Source organism: Podarcis liolepis (assembly GCF_965112155.1).
Source record: "Podarcis liolepis genome assembly, chromosome: 3".
In the NCBI taxonomy this organism is placed as follows: domain Eukaryota; kingdom Metazoa; phylum Chordata; class Lepidosauria; order Squamata; family Lacertidae; genus Podarcis; species Podarcis liolepis.
Window position 1 is genome coordinate 25,047,681 of NC_139557.1, and position 23,018 is coordinate 25,070,698.

At 40.2% G+C, this 23,018-nt stretch overlaps 1 protein-coding gene across 2 annotated transcripts in view; it reads left to right on the forward strand.

The window, feature by feature from the left end:
* Positions 1-23,018, forward strand: part of CSMD1 (CUB and Sushi multiple domains 1) — a 963,313-nt gene that overhangs the window by 466,192 nt on the left and 474,103 nt on the right. For both annotated transcript variants that reach the window (XM_083495378.1, XM_083495379.1), the window contains exon 4: positions 19,833-20,027. In XM_083495378.1, the coding sequence (XP_083351504.1) occupies positions 19,833-20,027 (195 nt within the window). The remainder of the gene's footprint in view (positions 1-19,832; positions 20,028-23,018) is intronic.

Consider the following 23,018-nt stretch of genomic DNA (forward strand, 5'->3'; position numbering starts at 1 on the left):
TTGTTCAATTCCCATCGGCTACAGTCGCCAATGTCAAGGACAATGGGATGGTAGTCCAATGACTTGGAGTATACAGGTTCCCTAGCCATTAATCAACACATTCTTCTAAGATGGGATTCTTTTTCTTTTTTTTAAAGAAGTGCATGTGTTACGTATAGGTGGTTTCTGTTTGTTTCAGATTAGTGATTATGGGAGATGCAGTCGATTTCAATCCCATCACATGCATCATTAAAGTACATGCCTGCACTCTTGGAAACTGACTTTTTCACATTTTGTTTCTTGAGGAATACAGTTATTCCTCACCTTACATGAAGGTTCAGTTTCAATGGTTATGCATATGCACAGAAATCATGTAGCCAAGCTCTTGGCACTGTCCTGCAGTTAGCAGGTGAGGGGGAGAGAACACCCCCAGCTCTTTTTGTGCTGGGTCTGCTTGGGTTACCTGACACTAGGTAGGGCCTGTTTGCTATGTCAGCTCTGGAAAGCTAGGGATGCTTGTGCTAGATCTTGCAGGAACTCAGGTTGACCTATGACAGGCCCTGTCCCCAAACTTGGCCCTCCAGATGTTTTGGGACTACAATTCCCATCATCCCTAACCACTGGTAATGTTAGCTAGGGATGGTGGGAGCTGTAGTCCCAAAACATCTGGAGGGCCAAGTTTGGGGATGCTTGACCTATGAGGTCTCATAAGAGCACCCAAGATCCTTCCAGAGCCAGTGTGCTGAGCAGGCCTTGCCCAGAAAGCAAGTCAGAGAGCTTAATAGCTCTTTCCATGCCAGGTAAACCCTTTCATGCCAAGTAACTCCTAGCGGAACCAGAAAGAGCTTTTAAGCTCTCCACCTTGCTTGGGACTTGACTTGTGCAATTTCAACCAGCCCACCTTCAACTGCATGTGGTTGAAATCCTGCAACTCCAGTGCACATAAAAATGAGGGATTGTTGTATGTATGTTCCCATCAGTTTATGTAATATTAGCCATGAATACCAAACAATTATATTTATCTTCTGAAACAGTGCTCAATTGCATAAAGACATCAACATGAATGAATGGATTACATCCCCAGTGTGCCAATAGCTATTAAAAGTTTGTCCTTTGAAGCAAATAATAAAAACAAATTAAATTAACTTTCCCATTCTCTCTGAAAGTCAGTTTTAGTCAGGGTTGAGTGCAGAAAATCTTGGAAGATTGTTCCAAAGATGATTATCCAAAGGTAAAGCAATACTCCTCAGACCAACATGTTTCATTAGAAGTATGACAGCGTGAAAGCCAATATTATCCAGTGCACAGAGAGTTTTATTTGTGCCCTCTGAAGCCCTGGGTTCAAATGTGGACCCAGCAATAGAACTGTGGTATGGTCATAGATATCTAAGCAGCAAAGCTCCATAGCACAGAGGCTCATCTAATTTTTGTAGATTAGTTGGGGACTTTTTGTTGTGGGAAGTAATTCACAAATTAATTAATGAACTAAACTGACAATAGCAGCAGTGCAGCTCTACTAAATCCAATGAGTTAAACTTCAGCTTGCAGACCTTGTAGCTTTCAGACAGAAAGTTATTACCTTTCCATGGACATTAGGACTTGTGTCGGGCTCTTTCTTTCACACTTTCCTTGTACTTGGAGAGTAAGCCCCATTGAACGCAGTGAGACTTACAACTGAGGAGACATACATACGATTTCACTGTAAGGTTATTGATATTTATAATCACTATATGATTATTATATAACCCCTATTACAACAGGAGCATCTCAGGTGCTATGCTGCTGTCCCAACATAAAATGCAGTCCTTGTGACCCATCAAGCCAAACACAACACATTAACCATATAGTGGGGCCAGTCGGAGCTCTGAAAAACAATCCATTTTTGCTTCCAACCTGGGCTTGCAAAAGAAAAGAGACTGTCAAGCACCCAACTTTGTCAGGCCACAACATATGGCTTCTCTGGTGTGCTAGGCTCCGTAGCCCACCAATTGTCCAGGACTATAATGAAGGATTGAAAAGCACTTTGCTCACACAATGATAGGAAGGAAGGCACACATTTAGGAATAGCAGTTGCATTGTTGGCCAGATTCAGTCAAATGAGTGCAACTATGATGGTGACACGGTTAGCTCTGAAATAGTGGAAGCATATGAGCCCTCTTCAGATATTCTGCATTCAGAATCGCCAGAGAGGCATTCTAAAATACACAGGGAACCTCCTCTAGTACTGAAGACTCTCCACTTGATTTGATTTGATTATTTATATGCTGCCCATCTGACTGGGTGGCTGATAAGTTTGACCTCTAACTTGCAGAAGGCAACTGGAACTCTGATTGTCTGACCATAATAGGCCGAACAATTGTATTCCACTATAAAGCAATACAGTATATAGAAGATGGATTATAATAAAAAGATGGGGAATAAATACCTGGTTCATCCATTGAAAGGTTACCGACAAGTGTAGCTGTTATACACAAATATTGATTGATTGTGTTGATTTTGTTTCGTCGACAAATTGGTCCTTATAGTTAACTCTAACATATTTGCTTCTTTGAGTTGAACTGAATAGGACTGAATAGGAGCCACAAGGTGCCACCGCAAACCCACACTTTACTGTACGGGCCATCATGGCAGCTGCAGGCTTCCACTAGCAGGACTTATTAGCTGCATGAGGGACATGTGTGGCGCTGTGGTCTAAAGCACTGAGCCTCTTGGGCTTGCTGATCAGAAGGTCAGCATTTCGAATCCCTGCAAGGGGGTGAGCTCTTGTTGCTCTGTCCCAGCTCCTGCCAGCCTAGCAGTTCGAAAGTATGCCAATGCAAGTAGATAAATAGGTACCACTGCAGTGGGAAGGTAAACGCTGTTTCCATGAGCTCTGTTTTCTGTCACGGTGTTCCATTGCGCCAGTAGCGGTTTAGTCATGCTGGCCACATGACCCAGAAAGTTGTCTGTGGACAAACACCAGCTCCCTCAGCCTGAAAATGAGATGAGCGCCGCACCCAATAGTCACCTTTGACTGGACTTAACTGTCCAGGGGTGCTTTACCTTTACCTTTATTATAAGCCCTACTCTGAATATACCCATTGAAATCAATTAACCAAAGTTAGCAATGTCCATTAATTTCAGTGGGTTTACTCTAAGTAGGACTAACATTGAATACAATTCTTAGTCCTCTTTAAAACAAATCTATCAAAAGTAATGTGCAATGGTGACCTGAGATATCACAAGGCAGATATGAATTGCATCAAAAGCAATTATATGAAGCACAGGCATAAAGCTTCAAATTGTTTTTACACTTGAAAATTCCTGAGCTTATATTTGTACAGTGTTGACACAATATCATAGCCTGAGGCCAGGCATTTGTTATACACTTTATAATAAAAGTACACACTCTAAAAATAAAATCCATCAATCTTTCATAATTACCTGTGTGGAGAAATTAAAATATCAATCACATGGAGGGAAATGTGTCAGAACTTTAAGGCTGTTGCATACCCCCAAATGATTTTCATAGCAGTACAATCCAATACAATTTTGTACATCCTTAGAGAGACTGACAGTTACAGTTGGATAAATGCTTGTATAGCAAGAAAGCCGCAGAACAAAAAAGTAATATCTTGCAAGTACTTTATCTGCAATGATTTATGGCTACATAAATACAGGCCTCACAGACCAGTGAAGAATGAGGGATGGCTCTCATTCTGACCTTAGCCACAATAAAAACACAAGCTTTATTTGTGAACTCTTTTACTAACTCATTGTCTCAGCCACTGTGAGGAACCACCAGGTAAAATTCCTGTCCAGTAAAGCTAAGTGAGATGTGTGCAGACCAGCCAGTAGGCTGTTCTTCAAGTGTGTCATGGCCTGATCCAAGACACAACAGCAACCAAAAGGGGCATGGGTGGGTGGGAGATCTGGCAAGAAAAACCAGGTGCTGGGACCAGGGTGATTTAAATATCCTGCAAGCGGACCTGAGGCAAGCCTACCTGCTCGGTCAGGGCCACCTTCATTTTTTTTTTTTAAAAAAATATTTTATTAATATATAAAACTCATACATTTACATTTACACAATACCCATACACAACACACTACCTTATTTTCATAACATACAGCATGCCTACATTATTCTATATAATACCTACCTATACTATACATATCAACATACCTACACACTTACCCCACACGGACACCCACCAAGTGACTTGACTTCCAGCCATTCTTGTTACGCTACTTTATTTTTCCAACTAGCTTAAATGCATTTCATTATTTCTTTAATCTCTTCTTCTATCTTGACTTTACTCTCCTTTCACTCTAACCATTTTCTGGATTCACTCAATATCAGTCAGAAATTCTACTTTTTCCACATAAATTTTGATGTAGTCCTTAAAGATACCCCATTCCTTATTCACTTTTTGTACCACATCTCCTCTTATCCTCCCTGTTAGTTTGGCAATATGGAAGTATTTTATCATTTTAGATTGCCAGTCTGTTTTAGTTGGGACGCTGCTACTTTTCCAATTTTTGGCAATCAGTAACCTTGCCACCGTAATCAGTAACCCAAACTTGCTGGGGTTGCGGTGCTCATATCGCTTTATTGGCCGAGGGAGCCGGCATACAGCTTTCCGGGTCATGTAGCCAGCATGACTAAGCCGCTTCTGGCAAACCAGAGCAGCACACAGAAACGTTGTTTACCTTCCCGCCGGAGCGGTACCTATTTATCTACTTGCACTTTGACGTGCTTTCAAACTGCTAGGTTGGTAGGAGCTGGGACCGAGCAACAGGAGCTCACCAACCTTCTGATCAGCAAGTCCTAGGCTCTGTGGTTTAACCCACAGCGTCACCCGTGCCCCTTTGTGAGGGTAGTCAGTCTGAAAAGAGCAGACATGAGTGAGGTGCTCCTAGGTAAGAAATCACCCATATTTTAAGCAAATAGGTACAGTACAGGGCTGATTTACTATCATCATCATCATCACCCTAAATACTTTTTAAACAGCTAGTACGATCTGATGCACTTTATGTCCTTCAACTTCTTTTGGATCAATATGATTACTCTCAGTGTGGCCAAGTACTGTTCTGCGATAAGCAAACACTCACTAGGAACTGACCCCAGACCAATTTTCGCCTTTGGAGTTCATGACACGCTTACATATTTTCAGCTGTTGGTGCCTATATTCTTTTATTCTAGTTGTTGCTGTTGTTGTTGTTTTCCCTACCTTATTCTCTTTCACTCTATTATACACATTTGAACAATGTGTTCTGCGTGCTTTTTCTTTTGTTTCCTAGATACTGGTCACTGACTGCAACTATAAATATTTGCTTTGAGACTTTTGATACTGATTTTGAGGAAGCAAGGAGAACTGAAAGGGATTTGCTCCTTGTTGTTGTTTTGCCACCTACTCAGTGGCATTAGGTGGTCGCCTCTAGGTTTTTAATGTTGTTTTATTATGCTTTTATATTTGTTGGAAGCCACCCAGGGTGGCTGGGGTAACCCAATCAGATGGGCAGAGTATGAAGAAGAAGAAGAAGAAGAAGAAGAAGAAGAAGAAGAAGAAGAAGAAGAAGAAGAAGAAGAAGAAGATTCAGCACACATAGCAGCAAAGAAAGTGTTTTGATTTGAGAAGCTGGCATACGTGTTAAAAATTTTCATCTCATGGACTTATACCTGCTCCAAATCCTCCTTAGTCACCTGCCTAAGCTGTTTCTGTTTCTTGGGATGAAGGGAAGCTTGAGCATGGATGGGACTTCTCGTTCTTACTCTGCCCTGCATCCCTCTTGACCTTCTAGCCTGACTTCTCCAACTCTAACCTGTGCAAAAGGCACTGGTTGTGTCCGTGCAGGGTGCATTATAAGGCTGCTGGTGATACATTGCTATGGAACCTTCTCCTGTTCATATGTTTCCTGCAGATGGATGGCACAGCTGGGATCCACTGCCAACTCAAAGGGATCCCAGCTCTGGCGCATGCTCCTACGTAGTTACTAGTGGCTCCAGCCTCAGAGTGGGGGTGAATCTGCAGCTGTTGCAGATCAAAACAACATGGCCTCATTGTGAGTGGGCAGTGGAGAACCAGCTGTAAATTATATGGCTTGTGTTGGCGTTGCTGCTTAGGGAATGAGATTTGACAGGTGGACCCTGAATAGAGAAACTAGTATTGCAAGAAATTGGACTGGATTTTGGTACCAGAAAACAGCTTACGCAAGCAGGCTACCACTAAGTAAGGAGTTTTGCACCAACATGATTGCTGCATTTCTGTATCTGTGATTGCTTCTAATAAGATGGTGTGTACTTATCAGATACAGCATACCGATGCTCCCTATTAACCTTTGTTGCCATTGGATGGATGCGAACCAGTTAAACTCTGCAGCCATCTATTCTGGCAGTACGTGTCTGGTGAGCAAGGACAGCATTAGTAAGACCCATAGAATGCTGCATAGAATAGTGCAAGTTATTTTTGACACCACAGCTGCAGATACTGTAAAGGTTACTGAGTACTTAGTGTGACATTTTTAAAAGAAGGATAAAAGACTGAACTTTCGCCTTTAATCTGTTGGTTCCATGTCATCCCCGCTGCAGAATATCAGCAAGTAATAGCAATAACATAGCGCTGGCAGCCATTTTGCTGTGACTTTCCCAAATGCCTTTTTTTGAAAGTCAATTCATATTCAGTGCATATGTTCACTGAAGATGTTTGAAACTGGCTCATCTAAGACCAGTAGCCCCAATGGACACATTCAAAGTTGCTATGGAAAATTGTAAGGCACCTAAAGTAGAAATAAGTGTTTTTGTTTTGCGATTAGACTTTCTCTAATTGCTAGTATCTATCTTGATAGAGTAGAATGAGGCAATTCAGCTATCCCGTGAGCCTAATCCTAATGCACAGTTTGCTTCCGTATGATATTGGCTTTTCAATTATTGCACCACCTCTTATCTATTGAATTAGCTCCAGAATCTGGTGTTACATTATCCATCACATTTAATTCAGAGATTTCTAAAATTATTTGTAAAATCTTCTAGTAGTACCATACATAGGAATCCTGTTGGACACCATTTCCTATCATTCCTGACCATTGCAACCATTCCAACATTGCGAGAGCAGCTGGTTTCCTGCATCTGGATTATAGGGTTCCAGATGTTCAAAATATTTGGTCAGGATTTTGGTGCTAGAATACCCAGATTCTAATCTCAATGCAAATTTAGTTACAATGGTACCTCGGGTTACATACGCTTCAGGTTACATACACTTCAGGTTACAGACTCTGCTAACCCAGAAATAGTACCTCGGGTTAAGAACTTTGCTTCAGGATGAGAACAGAAATCGTGCTCCGGTGGCGCGGCGGCAGCAGGAGGCCCCATAAGCTAAAGTGGTGCTTCAGGTTAAGAACAGTTTCAGGTTAAGAACGGACCTCCGGAATGAATTAAGTTCTTAACCGGAGGTACCACTGTATTTAAAATATTTTTTTATACCACACTTCAACAGAAAGTTCTGACCATCTGACCATCTGACCATCAGGCTTTCGTAAAAGATCAGGATATTGCACATCCAAATAATGTGTTGTTTTAAGAAATGGCAGAGGGAAAACTATTGCAATGTCCTGGAGATTTTTTTTCTAAGTTTGTGCCCGTCAGGAGTTTTGCCAATCAGCCAATCAGATGGGGTTGGGATTAGATGACCCTGAGACTCCCTTCCAACTCTGCAGTCCTCATTGTAAAAATGAAGTGGAATATGCTTTTTTGTACATTTTAAAAATGTGAACACTACTGGAACTTAAGTACCGTATTTTTTGCACCATAACACTCACTTTTTTCCTCCTAGAAAGTAAGGGGAAATGGCTGTGCGTTTTATGGAGGGAATGCCTACGGGTGGCATGCCTACGGATTTTCCTCCTCTAAAAACTACGTGCGTGTTATGGTTGGGTGCGTGTTATAGAGCGAAAAATACGGTACTTATTCCTAAATAACTCCTATGGGAGTGCAGATCATTGTTCACCTGTACTCAAATGTTGGCTTGCAGCCTTAATCAGCAGCTTTTAAAAAGAAGTTGTTGTTGTATTTAATTCCAATGCAGTTCCTAAGCGATAGTTTCCTAAGCAGAAAAGTGTATTTTAGACTGAGCCACAGTATCAATGTATCAATAAGATTTTAATAGCTCCAGGACCATAATCTAACCTTGCCATCTTCTGAACCATGTGGAAGGTTTTTCCTTTCCTTTCCTTTTGTCTTACTAAGAGCAAGGCTCCATTCCTAAACAATTTACTAGAGGGCAGGTCCCATTTAACTTCCCCCAACCAAGTATGCCTTTACTTAAGGTTTTAATAAGGCAACAAATTTTTGAGAAAATGATTAAAACAACAACAACAAATTTTCCAATTTGAGTAGTTACTCATTAGAGCAATAAGAAATAAATAAAAAGGGATAAAACTCATCCAGCAGCACCTGTTCCAGACTATTTCCCTAAGACAATGCTTACCTATTAATGTTTAATTGGTTTTTAATTATTGCTTTTGAAATATGTTTTTAGCTGTTTCTGTTTTAGCTATAAGCTGTCTTGCATCCCTGTCAGGGGAAAAGGCAGGATATACGGTAAATATAATTATAGATTCATAGAATCGTAGAGTTGAAGGGACCCTGAGGGTTATCTCGTCCACCCCCTGCAATGCAGGAATCTCAACTAAAGCATCCTTGACAGATGGCCATCCAACCTCTGCTTAAAAATCTCCAGGGAAGGAGGGAAGGAGAGTCCACCACCTCCTGAGGGAGTCTGTTCCACTGGCAAGCAGCTCCTACTGCCAGAAAATCCTTCCTGATGTTTAGTTGCTATCTCCGTTCTTGTAACTTGAAGCCATTGGTTCAGGTCCTAGTTTTCAGGGAACAAGAAAACAAGCTTGCTCCATCTCCCACGTGGCTGTTAGAATTCCTGCTCCATGATTGCAGTCATGGGATTGTTATCTATCACATGACGGTATATGTTTTGACTCCACAGAGTGGGAAGTGACGGAAACAGGATGTTTGTGTTGCTGTGTTCCGTGAAGTGGGACTATTGCCCTTTGTTCTTTTTCTCTTTGCTGTCTGATGCTAGAGAGAGAGGGAGCCAAGTTGCAGTGCTCTGTGTGTGTTTATATGTAAATAAAGTAGATTAGCCAAAATGCTGAGTTGCTGAGGTCTGTTACACAAGCTGTGCAAACTCTGTGGATCCCTAAGTGTGCCGATGTCTGTTGGCATCGGTCGCTGTGATGTTCAGGCAGAAGAAAGCTTTTGAAGCTCCCGAACGAATGACCAGGAGGGCGGGAACATGCCAGTCGGGCATGTGTCTCTGCCAGGTTCCTACTCGAGTGTAGGATGAGCTCCTGTCAGTGGCAGCCCTTTCTTATTTAAATTAGAATCATTCGTTCAAGCCTAATTTCAGCAGGGGGAGGGCTGATGAGAGGGGAGCCTACAGGTACCTTGGAGAGACCCTGCAGGTGAATATGTGCACACCGCACTTGTGACAACTGTTTAAGACAATCAGAAGGAGAGTAGACTCTGTATTCAGTTTCTATTTCCCCATAATTACCAGATCCCTAGACTGGGTGTTTGACCCTCCCTTGCAAAACTTCCTGAGCAAAACATCCACTCTTGATCACATCCACTCTTGATGTTTCTTTGCACAGCTTCCCTCTGTGTATCTTTTATATTCCTGTGAACTTTTGACTCTCTTGTGCAGATTGCTTAATAATTTTAGAAGAACTAAACGGAACGCAATGGATGGAATTCAACGTTCTGCATGTGCAAGCATTTCAGCTTGCCAAATGGAATTATTAATCTATCTGCTCCCTCTGCATACTATTCTGGGAGTTCTCCTCCCTCCCCGTCAGTCAATTCCAGGATGCGTGGAGTAAGGAGAATGGGGGATCTTCACTGATTGAGCATGTGAGGTGAATCCCTCCCAATGGTTTGTATCCAACTAAGTTCCATTCAGAGTACGCCCACTGAAAGCAATGGGAATGAGTTAGTTACAGAGTGGTCATGTGTTCTGGTGGACTTCCTCCCACCCTTTCAACACATGGTTAATCCCCACCTCTTTTCCTGCCTTCTTGTTTTTCCTCCAATGACCTCCACTCGCTGCCACCACTGCCTGATATCTTACATTCAGGTTTCAGATACTTTCACTTTTCTGACTGCCCTGGTGAGTATTGACTGGCTTGTTTATTTGATCCATCTGTGTTGAAAATAATTTTTCAAGGAACCTCCAATACAACTAAAGTACTGCTACCTTTTGTCCCAGCAGAGCTCTTTTTCCTTTAAAAAACTAAAAGAAAAATGCAGAAACTTAGCAGGCAAAACTGTCATCACAACATCTCACAACACCTACTTTTAGAAGACAAATCAAGGACACTGCACTGTTTGAAACTGAGGGAACTTTACATTTTTTTAACAGCACATAAATATTGTAATTAAATTATTTTTTTTAAAAAACCTCTCTCTCTCTCTTTCTTTCTTTCTCTCTCTCTCTCTCTCTCTCACACACACACACACAGAGAGAGCTGCTATAGGTCTGGTTTCAGGCACAGTTGTTGCCTGAGCGATTATGATGACAGTAAGGTAAAAAGGTAAAGGGATGGTTAAGTCCAATCAAAGGTGACTATGGGGTGTGGTGCTCATCTCGTTTCAGGCCAAGGGAGTTGGCGTTTGTCCATGGACAGCTTTCCAGGTCATGTGGCCAGCATGGCTAAACTGCTTCTGGTGTAACGGAACACCATGATGGAAGCCAGAGTGCATTGAAACACTGTTTATAATGACAGTTGTGTAGACTGTTACATTTACAGTCATACCTTGGTTTTTGAACAGCTTAGTTCTTGAATGTTTTGGCTCCCAAACGCCGCAAAGCCGGAAGTGACTTTGTGACCTATTTTTGGAACCATACGTCCAACAGGGCTTCCGTGGCTTCCAGTTGGCTTCAGGAGCTTCCTGCAGCAAATCAGAAGATGTGCTTTGGTTTCTGAACATTTTGGAAGTCGAACGGACTTCCGGAACAGATTCTGTTCAACTTCCAAGGTACAACTGCATTTTTAATAACTGTTGCAAGCCTCTCTTCATTCATATCCATTTTGTTGCAGGGAGGAGCGTACAGCCTGCAGTGATTTATGTTAAATAAAGAAGCAGTTGGTTAGGTGATATATTTATTATAATGATACTTGGAATGACTTCTTCCTTTCTTTCTCAAAAAGATATATCCAAGGAGCATATAGTAGTAACAGGACTTGTAAAGCACAGTTTGGAAAACACCATTCTAGACTGGGTGAATCTTCAAATGTGCTGATTTACATTATGCCACATGGAACTTCCAGTTTTGTGATCTGATCTATTTATGACTAGTTCAATATTGTAAAAAGCCTTCAGGCTCAAATGAATAGGAACATATTAAACTACAACATGACATTCTAGTGAAATGTGATTGTTTGCCTCAATAATTCTCATTCACTCTATATTGAAAAAGGATGTGTCAGCATGTTGAGGGAAGAGTAATTAAATTAGAATAGAGTGACAGCCAAGAGTTATACTAATAAGACTAAAATTGTAAAGCAATATGGTTAATGTTATGCAAATTAACATAATGAAAGCACCATTGCATTCTTACTGGTGCTCTAGAGATGCTTACTGCAATTTTCCATGGACTGTTTAGTATAGTTGAAACAAAAACTATTGGTTTAGTATATGCCCATATTTCAAACTGTTGGCACAACTTAAGGACACATAAAAAGGCAAAGGTACAAAAATGTAATAGATATTTAATTGCCTTCTGTTTTCTGTAAGAACAACATTAATTTAGTTAGTTGCAACGTATTTTGATAGGAATAAGTCTGGTATTCAGTCTAATCTAGGACAAAATCCTCTAATACTGAAATTCCCTTTAAAAATCAGAGAGATCTAATCAGTATAATTCCTGATTATGTGTTGGGAGACATGAAACCTTCCAGGAACCCTTTGTGTTCTTGTTACATTTCATTCTATGAACTGTTCACACGCTGCAGTGCTTTGATTTTATGAATGTACAGAAGTTTCATAAACTTTTGTGTAACATAAACTTTTTTGTACAATCATGGAAGTTGGTTATGGGTACTTCAAAGTTTCCTTATGCACTGAATCAACTGGCACTTTGAGGAGGTTGCGATAGACTCCTCAAAACAAAATCCTTCAGAAAACACCAGCTACTACAACAAGTGTAGTCTTGTCAGCTCTCTTGGTAAAATTATGTCAGGGTGCTCTGTTATCGCTTGCCTCTTCAGTGGTGGAGGAATGATCAATGAGTTTATAAGAACAATATTGCCCCTAGGAGGAATGCAACAAGAAAAAATATTTAAAAAAACAAAAAAGGACTTTCAGATCCAGAGTTGGACTTCACCAATTGATGAAATAATAATAATAATAATAATTGTTGTTGTTGTTGTTTAGTCCTTTAGTCGTGTCCGACTCTTCGTGACGTAATAGTAATAATAATTATTATTATTATCATTATCATTATCATTATTTCCATTACACCTTTCATTGCCGTGTGATCTCATTGTGGATTACATATTAAAAGCAAGTACATATGCCATAACTTAGTAAAATAATTGAGTTGGTTGGATGTCACAATAAAGCATAGCTAGTTGTACAGGTGGGCAGCCTGCTGCACTTATCTGTGGGGTCTACAGATCAGTTACATTAATTGTGAGACATTGGTGTTTTATGCAATATAAGGTTGGGAGGGGAGAGGGGGTAATGTGGTAAAGCTTATATTCTTTTACTTAGTGTATGTGTGGAGTCTGTGTCAGCCTCCCTTGGGTAGGTTCTCATTCTATTTGCTTGCTATCTTTCTTTGGCAATGAGAGAGGTTGGGGTGGCCTAGGGTGTGGTTGATTGTCTTTGGTTGGCCGCAGTGGGATTTGTTTGTGTGTATTGGGTGGGTTGTTGGGACAAGTTAGCCAGATTGATTCGCATGCTGCCGGTGGATTCTTCTTGTATTGTTGGGCTGTGCATGTTGATAAAGGGGAGCCATACCAACTGAAGAACTCCTCTTCTATTTGTCCCCATGTCAGTTTCAGCCTGTTAGTTAGCTTTTCTTTTTTTAAATAACTTTTTATTCAAAATTAAAACAAAACATATTATCCAGAAACATATCATCCTTATTTTTTCCCCATTTTTCATCCCCCCTCCCCCCCACAGAACCCACCCCACTCCCCCCCCGACTTCCCTCAGTTCCAGTCTTTGGTTTCTCTAAAAATGCTGTTTTCTACATGTTACACAGTTGTATAAATCCTCAAACTATTTAGTTGATTATTATCAATAAAAAGTTTGTGAATGTTTATTCAAAACCAGTCAAGGAGTCCAGTTCACTTTGTTGTGTCTTCAAGTACTTTGTAAAGGGTTCCCATTCATCTTTAAAGTCACAGTTATCCTAGTCCCGTAGCTTGTATGTCGCCAGTTCTGCGTAGTCCATCAATTTTTCTTACCATGATTCTTTTTATTGGTTACCTTTTCTAGTGAGCTGCTTAACCTGCTGCAGTTATGTGGCCTTTAGGCTAATTGCTGGAGATGGAGCACTGCTCCCAAGATCGCTACAAAACACTTTGAGGCAGTCCCTCTCTCTCCCTGAACTGAGAGGAGAGCATGAACTGACTTAAACATAGAGGTTCTTTCCAGTCTAGAGAGCTCAGCCCACACACCACCCTTCCTGAGATGGGATTGTGAGGACGGTGAAGGATTTTGACAGCGGGGCTGGCCAACTCACCTGTCAACCATGTGGTGTCATAGGGATGTCATGTGATTTTCCCTACCACCTTTCAAACTTGTCCTATGGAGCAGGATAAAGATTTGGCCCCCAGAGCTAAAACGTTTCTTACACCCCTGGGATAAATTATGGTTTAAACTGGCCCATTTTCTCACAATTCACTTCAGAGAGGTAATAAGCTGTGGTTGACACCCTACTCGTCATACACATGTGCTATGCTTTATTTTGATGTCACAAGGCACATTCAGAAGACCTTGGCATTTCAAGCAAGAATTTTTTGCAGTGCACACATACCTCACAACTTTTTTTTTTACAGGAGTGCTTGAGGAGCTCTGTCCTTATGAGTGTCTATACAAAAAAAATGGCCTGATCTTCACCTCTAGGGCTTATAAAGTGATTGAAAATGAGCTACCCGCCACAGTTTGCACAGTATTGCAGAATTGTATCTGTATTAGTGTAAATGTATCAACTGATGTGTTTAAACATGTATTATTATTATTTTAAAGCCAAAGATGTATTACATAGTATTTTGAGATTATTATCTCAACAAAGAAAAAACAACCCCAAAACCCACAAGCTGTTATTTAAATGGAAGGGAATTATGGCTAAACATGTGAATTTAATTATGTGTAAAAACATGAAAGTGACATCAAGAGGTTCCTAGATGTTATACTAAATAACTTCCTAAGACATTTGCTTGGCTTTTTTCTTTTGGTTTTGATAAAGAAGGCTGGGTTTTGGGAATTAGCCAAAAAAAAAAAATAACTTTTTTTTTGCATTTATCTACTTTCCTTGTTTGGGGCATTAAATTGGTGAAAATTGGACTTTAAAAAAAAATTTTTGCCGGAGCAAAGGAACCATTTTATTGAAAAATTACTTATTTTCTCACTCGTCTCTGAATGATCACTGCCTCTGTGTGCCCTTAGGGCTTAGGATATCTGCAGCCACCATGTATTCACGGTGTATCTTATATCTAGTTCTGGGAAAGTATATAAGGAAAGATGATATGCTGGAATCCCTTCCAACCCAAATAAAGTAGGTCACTTGCTTAAATGAAAGTTAAAATTAGAAATATTGAGGTTTAAAGGCAAGCCAGGCTGAACAAACGATGTTGTGACATTTTGTAGTGTAAGCTTTAATTATTCAAAGCAGAATTTTCAAGCCACTTGCAACCTGTCTCTAGAACAGCTGTAAGAGCCATATTGAAGATGAAGGTAAACCTTAAAATCAATACTTGTCAAAACAGTTGTGATATCAAGTGTCATGTTTTGGTTGAAATAACCCCACTGCATAGCAGTTTCCACTGCAAGTTGTAATATGATAGGAGTGCAAAGGTAAGCTGATATCATGGAGTTCTGAATTCTGCTGTGCTTTACAAAACATCCCATTTCTGTTGAGAAGTAATAAAGAGTATTTATAGATTTTTTTATTTTTTATTTTTTTGAGGGGGAGGAAAAGAATCACAAAAGACAAGCTTGATTTATTGCCCCATGAATTTCTCTTTATTTAGTTTGATAAAAACAAGCTACAGTGTAAAATAACCAAATCGATTCTGTTCCAACCCAAACAGATTTATGAATACAAATCGCAAGTAGTAAAACAGTGGTAACATAAAGCTGATTGCACTGACAAAGTGTACAGGGGGTGGGGGTGGGACAGAGGAAATGAGGGAAGGGGCATATCGTCTCCATCCCTGAATTTTATAACCGATTTCCTCATTGTGAGCACCTACTGTCGGATCTCATGGTAGGAGCATTGTGCAGGGTAGGATGTGTGTATGGAAGAGTTGCTTGAGGAATTCAGTCTTTGTCAATTCTGGCATGAATTGACCCAATCCATGCCTCCTGGATTTTAACCCAAGGGGGGCAGATCCACACCATACATTTTAAACACATCCAAAGCACATGACTTCCTCCAAATAATCCTGGGAAGCATAGTTTGCCCCACTCAGAACTACAGTTTCCAGCAGCCGGAATAAATCACAGTTCTCAGATTTCTTTCAGAGAAGTCATGTGTACTTAAATGTATGGGGTGGATCTGCCGATAGTTGGATTAAAATCCAAACCAGCTAATAAATCAGAGGGCATTTTAATTGAAGTTGAGCATTAGAGGTCAGCACTCTTGAGTTTTCTGTTTGTTTGTTTTTTGTTTTTGTTTTAAAATGTTATTGCCTGGAACTCTGTAGTACCCAAACAGTAATGGCTTTCTGGCTTTCTCTTGTTGTCCAGGGGATTGCTTATGTTCAACAAAATTTGCATCTGTGATTTTGTTTTTCTCAGTTCAAATTCAAATCAGCTTTCTAGAATGCCTTTTCTTCCAAGACATTATGCCCTGTCCTGTATCTTTGACTTACAAAGGGATACGTCTCAATTGTTTCCCAGTGGGCAGGCAGATTCTTCTCTCAGGCTCTCCCCCGGCACTTATGACTAACTTAGTTCTCAGGGAAATTGAAAAGATAGTAACAGAGTGATACCGAGGGCCTGGGAGGCATCTCAAATGAGAAAACAATGCCTGATCAGCAGTTTCATTTCATCCAAGGAAAGCTTTCTATCTCCCTGATATGAGTTATGACACAGAGAAGAAGGTAGGCGGAAATCCTCACAAAGCAGTAGCACTACAAAATATAGATGAAGAAATTGCTGAGGGTAGCACTAAAGGAGCAATAACTATATAAACCAGTGGTAGCCAATACGATGTCATGGGCTACAGCTCCCCAGTGGTCAGGAATGATGGGAGTTGTAGTCGAAAGCATCTGTAGGAAGAATAAAACTCATGAAAACATTTTTTCTCCTCCCCAAACAAGGTTTCTTTTTAGACATTGTCCTATAATTATACTCGTAGTTATTGGAGTGGAGACAGCATGTATAAAGTGATAAAGTATAGTTGTTCTGGGTGTAGATGCTCTCCTCCATCAGTAGACGTTCAGTGGTCAGAGCTTGTTCATTTCTTTTCTTTTTCTTTTGCTAGCTTCTTTTGCTAGCTTCCTGCTGTTCAAGTTATGTAGTTCTGCTTGCTCTCTTCTATTGCAATCTAAGGATTTGAAAAATGCACCTCTGTTTTATGGTAGGCTGGGATTCCTTCCTCAACCCCCCAGCTAATCTAATACGCTATTAAAAGCATACTAACCAAATGAAAAAGAATGTGAGAATATTTTGGTTAGTTTGGTGATTATATATGTTAACACCCAAAGGCGCCATCTTCTGAAGAACATGGAGGGAGCCCAATGTGACGTCCTGACATCACACTCTGTACGTTCGACCTCAACAATTGGGGGGGGGCAAAGAGCCTCGGCCCCCTGGAGCCGATGCCTATGTTATCACCAGTCTTGTAGTGTGGCGGCTAACAGACTTGACCTTGAATCTAGAAATCTGTTTAATCTTGTTCTGCCTGCCCACATCTGCCTTGCAGTCTGAAGAAAGCCATTCCTCAAGCCTTCATGAGTAGTGTACAGTGATACCTCGGGTTACATAAGCTTCAGGTTACATACGCTTCACATTACACACTCCGCTAACCCAGAAATAGTGCTTCAGGTTAAGAACTTTGCTTCAGGAAATCGTGCTCCGGCAGTGCGGCGGCAGCAGGAGGCCCCATTAGCTAAAGTGGTGCTTCAGGTTAACAACAGTTTCAGGTTAAGAACGGACCTCCGGAATGAATTAAGTACTTAACCCGAGGTACCACTGTATTATATATCATTCCCATTCCCATTATTTGAGTTCTGACTGACACAAGTCTTACGACAGAAGACTAGATAGCACCTGTTTTGCAGGCAGAAGGCTCTGGGGTCAGGTACTGCTATTTTGCTTTGTTTCTCAGCAGTAAACTTGTGCACCTAAGATCTACAAGCTTCATCTATCTTGCAGTCATACCTACTTGAGTGCCACTTTGAATATTATAGCAGCAATGCAGCAACCAAAAGGATGAGGCACCTCTATATACGGCCAGCTGATGGGTGAGGCATCCTGGCTCAGAATTTTAGACTACCATCAAAAGGCAGTTGAGAGCCAGTGTAGTGGTTAAGAGCGGTAGTCACGTAATCTGGGAAACCGGGTTCGCAACTCCGCTCCTCCACCTGTAGCTGCTGGGTGACCTTGGGCCAGTCACACTTCCTTGAAGTCTCTCAGCTCCACTCACCTCACAGAGTGTTTGTTGTGGGGGAGGAAGGGAAAGGAGAATGTTAGCCGCTTTGAGACTCCTGAAGGGGAGTGAAAGGCGGGATATCAAATCCAAACTCCTCTTCTTCTTCTTCTTCTTCTTCTTCTTCTTCTTCTTCTTCTTCTTCTTCTTCTTCAGTTTATTATTTTTTTAACCAAGATAGTAGGAGGTTCCACTTGGTTTGTATCCTCTGCCTCAGGCAACAAAATGTTTTGGGCCACCTCTCCTTGTGCATCTGCATGGCTGAGCCTTTGATAATACAAGAAGATGCTTTCAGTGATTCAAGCCAGTGTTCATATCTCATGTCTATACCCGTCGCTCATGAAGAAAGTGCAAAACAAACAAACAGTTGGAACAAGCTGGAGTACGTTATGCCCAAGGGGGCAATGTTACATATAGGAAATAGACAGTGACTGAGTATAGACACATTTTTTAAAAACCCATATAAACAATAATATTGACCAAGCAACTACAAGTGGCCGTCCAGATGTTTCTCACCTCATATCAGCCCCAAACAGTATTGTCAATGGTAAGGGATGGTGGAAATTATAGTCCAACAAAATCTGGAGGGTCACAGGCCCCCCCATCCCCAATTTGAAGCAAAGGAGGCATAAACTGTGTGTTCCAGTAAGACCAGATTTAGCTACGTGTCATCCAACAGTGTCACACTAGAGCTAAGATTATCCAAATGGTTATTTCTTGCAAGTAGGTTTCATAGAATGAAGATTCTGCTACTGGTATTAGTTACTGTATAAGATTCAGACACACACTCAATGCTATGGCAAATGTAGGATCAGTATTCAAACAGACTGTGGCTGCAATTGAAGCCAAAATTAAGTACCCTTAAATCCATTGACTTGAGCTGGCTTTCTCAGTCAATTGATTAAAATTTCATTGCTTTCAATACAAGTTAAACACATTATATATTTGTGCCGGATTAATCATTGGCTGTGTCTAGTACTAAGGTAAACCATTTCAGAGCTATTATTAGCATCTCCTGCCAGATTTATCACTCTAGAAATTATGCAATGTAAGGTTTGGGGGTGGGGGGAAGAAATCAGTGCTTCTGAACTGGGATGAGAAACACTTTGGATTTGTTTCAGTTCTACCATACCAACATAGTTCTGTGTGGCTATGTAGTGGTTATCTGTGTCCCCAATGGTATTGTGTCCAATGTGTTTCATTTTCACCAATCCCACCCATTACAAACCTGTGTCTGGTTGGACAAATAGGTTGTTAATGCTCTGCTTAGTTTTGCGGGGCTGCTGTAACTGCCCAGTTGCTATCGTTTATGCTGCTGCTGCTGTTGTTTAGAGAATCTACTCTTTCCTTGGAAACAGGGGTGCCAACTATAGGGGTCACATACACTGGGCACCCATAACCTGGGTTGGCTCCTCTGCTTGGAAAGGAGCTGAACATTACCAAAATTCAGACTCTTCAAGGAAATGTATTATTGGTTTTTTTCATACCCAGAACTTGTTCCTGGTGCCACGTATAAATGCAAATGCTGAAATCTTTGGAAATTTTTAGACTATGTATCAGTACAGTGTGTTGCTTTCCTGTGGCACATTGGAAAGGTTCTCTGAGTTCCTTGGGAGCAGATCTATATTTCTAGTAAAAACCAAATAAGGAGCTGAACAGAATACTATTACGTTGCTTCACACAATTTACCGGGTATACTGCAATCCTAAATGCATTTTCCTGAGAGTTAGATGTCCGGAGATACCACCCTAAATTTCTATACAAAATTGTATTTATCTGATATATTGAATGTTTATTTCCTAAGGAACAGTGTTTCATTAGCCTAAGGAACAATTTATTTGCTCTAAGTGAAAGCAGAGAAACAAAAAGTTATGTATATGTATACTTATTGCACAATGAAGTCCCAGCCAATTAAATGCTATTTGTTTTTATTCTGTACATTCTACCTTAATAAAATCTATTCCTTTTCTTCATCAGTGCTGCCTAGCCATACATGCGGCAATCCTGGCGAAATACCAAAAGGAGTTCTTCATGGCACAAGATTCAATATTGGAGATAAAATTCGGTACAGCTGCATGTCCGGCTATATCCTCGAAGGCCATGCTATGTTGACATGTATCATGAGTCCTGGAAATGGAGCATCATGGGATTTTCCAGTTCCATTTTGCAGAGGTAAGATTTCTAGCATGAACCTTGTGAAACCTATTGTGAAATAATGATCTGAAATGAAGATGTTATTCATAGAATGACCAAACAAATAACCAAAAAATAATAATATATATGTTCCACGTTTGTTGATGTGGTCTGGGATGAGCCAAGACTCCATATTATATTGGTTCCATGGCAAAGGAGAATTGCGGAAAATAGGAATTTGGGAAATGCTTTCCAGCACTGACTGAGGCCAAGGGCTGTGTGTGACTGGTTTTCACAGGAAAGAAGTCTTCCCTCTGGTCCGCTCCCTAAACCATGACCCCAAGATTGCACGAAATTGGTTACAACTGTGGGCAACCTCCAGCAGCCAGCACAGCTCCTGGCAGAGGAAGTGATGTCACACAAGACAGACACACAAGGAGGACATGAGTGTTACAGACTTTTTCCAGCTAATATACTTCAAACTACTCACACACTGCTTTTTTGCTAATCTACCTAAATATTTTTAGACAGCCAAAATCCCTCAACAGTGAGTTCATTTCAAAATGTTATTAAACTTAGCTAATGGTACCATTTATTTCATCCACTTAGGACTGCACAATATGTCATGACAAACTAATATGTGGACCTAGGTACATTACATATTCTGTGAGAGGAAACAACAATTTTCTTTCAAACTGTGTGCATGTTATAGTCATCTGGTGCATGTGGACTGGGACCAACAGCATTTCACTATGGATTCTTACAGATTTCTAGTTAACATACAGCCCAATATTGTTTCTGTTTCATAGTTTATTGGATACTACATCAATTCATACATAACTTTATTTATATGCTGCATTTCCACAGTTCAAACCATGCTCGAGGCGGATTGCCACATGAAAAAAAGACATAACTCCAACATAACAAAAGTAGTCATAAATATTTTAAAAATACAAACAGAACAATTCCCACATAAATCCCAAGCTATAAAATAAAGATACAGAATCAGAAACAACCCCCAACAGCAGAAGCCTCCAAACAACACCCCAGCCCCAGAGTCTGTTCAGCAGATTCAGTTTTTTTTGTAGCTGGAGTCAGTCAGGGCCCAACTCTTGCAAGACAAGTAGGGAAGGTCTGCAAGGCAGGGAGCAGGTCTTCCAGGATTTACAGCCAAGATGGATGCCAGAAGGTGTCTGAATCAACTGCAAATACACCTTCTAATTCTGTAATATGCAAATCCTTGCTGTAGCTTGATTCCAGTGACCCAGTTTTCCCAGTGCACATTAAACATGGCAATTATTCTGTTGCTGTTTTTGACAAGCGCAAGCACTTACACTGATAAAAACATGGTGGCTGTGGAGATCATTATTAGATGGGATCTTAGGGTTCTTAATCAAGAAACTATCCTACTGAAAATAGTTAACGAAATCAGTTTATTCCTAGAGTTACTATCATTTGTAGGATTACCATTATTGGGGCAGCACAATTCATTAACATCGATCAGAAGCAGCTGGTTTCAATCTGGTACTCTGTGTGTGTCTCTTTGTGAGAAATCAATTCCGAGTTTAAATATTGATTTGACAAGTAATGTATATATCATTCTCTGAACTAAGGAAAGAAATTAGCTTATTGTGAAAACAAAGAAGGTGTCAAATGATATATTACTTAGGATGGGATATGAGTACAGTATATTGAGTGTTGTCTACCTGAGGAGGGGCAAATATGTCAATTCAGTTTCTCTTAGTTTCTTATTTTTCCAGTATTAAAATCTGTTGTCCACATTTCCATAGCATTTCTCCTGAAAATTCACCACCATTTTCATGCTAATTTCTCCTAATAAACACGTTTTTGTATTCAGTGTTAAGTGATCAACACATTTTTGCCAGGCATTTTCCTTGATATAAAACTTTATTGGATGTTATTTTCACTAATATATGCATTTTATGCACTCGTTTTGCTACATATTGCTCGTACATATTGTTTGGTTAAAAAACTGGATTGCAAAAGGATTCAGGGTTTCAGTTCATGTATTTGTTTGAATAATGTGAATTAAAATGCAAACAAAATAAAATTTCTCTCCCATCTCCAATTCTAGCTGAAATTAAGCGCTGAGTATGCATGAGTTCAGGCTGCCTTCAGTTTAACTGATTTCATCTGGAAATGAAATTAATTGGCTTTAGAAGTGCTTAACTCTTGCTGGATCACATAGCTTTCATTGTAATATACTGTAGTTCACATATACCGGTACATACTGAAATCTGAAAAAAATGTATAGTATTCTTATAATTCCTTTCTCTGTTAATGTTGCTAAGTCATACAAATCAGGATTATTTTGCTTATATTTGAAAATGGTTAACTTTTCAATTATTTCGCTTAATACTTAAAACTATAATAGTTCCTCTTGTTAAGTAATTATAAATGTGCTTACTAAACAAAACAGAATTGCAATTCAAATTGCCCAAACTGAGAATATCCATTTCCAGGGTGTTATTAGTGTCCTGCAGTGGTTTCCAGTAGGCTTTTTCTCTAGTATATCCAAATTCTCATTAAAAAGAGAATCAAACAGGAGTCCTCCCCTACCCTTAGTCATTTGAAATCTCCCCCCCCAGCCACACCATTACATCACTTCTCCTTTTCTTTTCCATCAATTTTTATTAAAAGTTTTCAACATAAACTACAATTTAAAAAATCACACTTATCTAGAAAAGAAAAACAGAAAAAGCAAGAATAAGGAAGGGAAGACAGTAGAGAAGAACCAATGCCCTGTATCAAAATTATTCCACACACAGAAGAGTGAACCCTCCCAGTTCTTCCACCTGGGAAATTCCACCTCTTCCCACAGCCTCCCACCCTGGGATATCTTCTCTTCCCTGCCCCTCAAACAGGGCCCTTCATCTTCAATTCATCGCTTTCCTTTGTGCATCATCCTTAATCCAATTATGTCTGCCAATTATGTATGTAACGATTATTTAAAATGTTCAGAGTATGCACTCCAGAATAATATCCAGCTATTTCTCCATTTGCTTTACA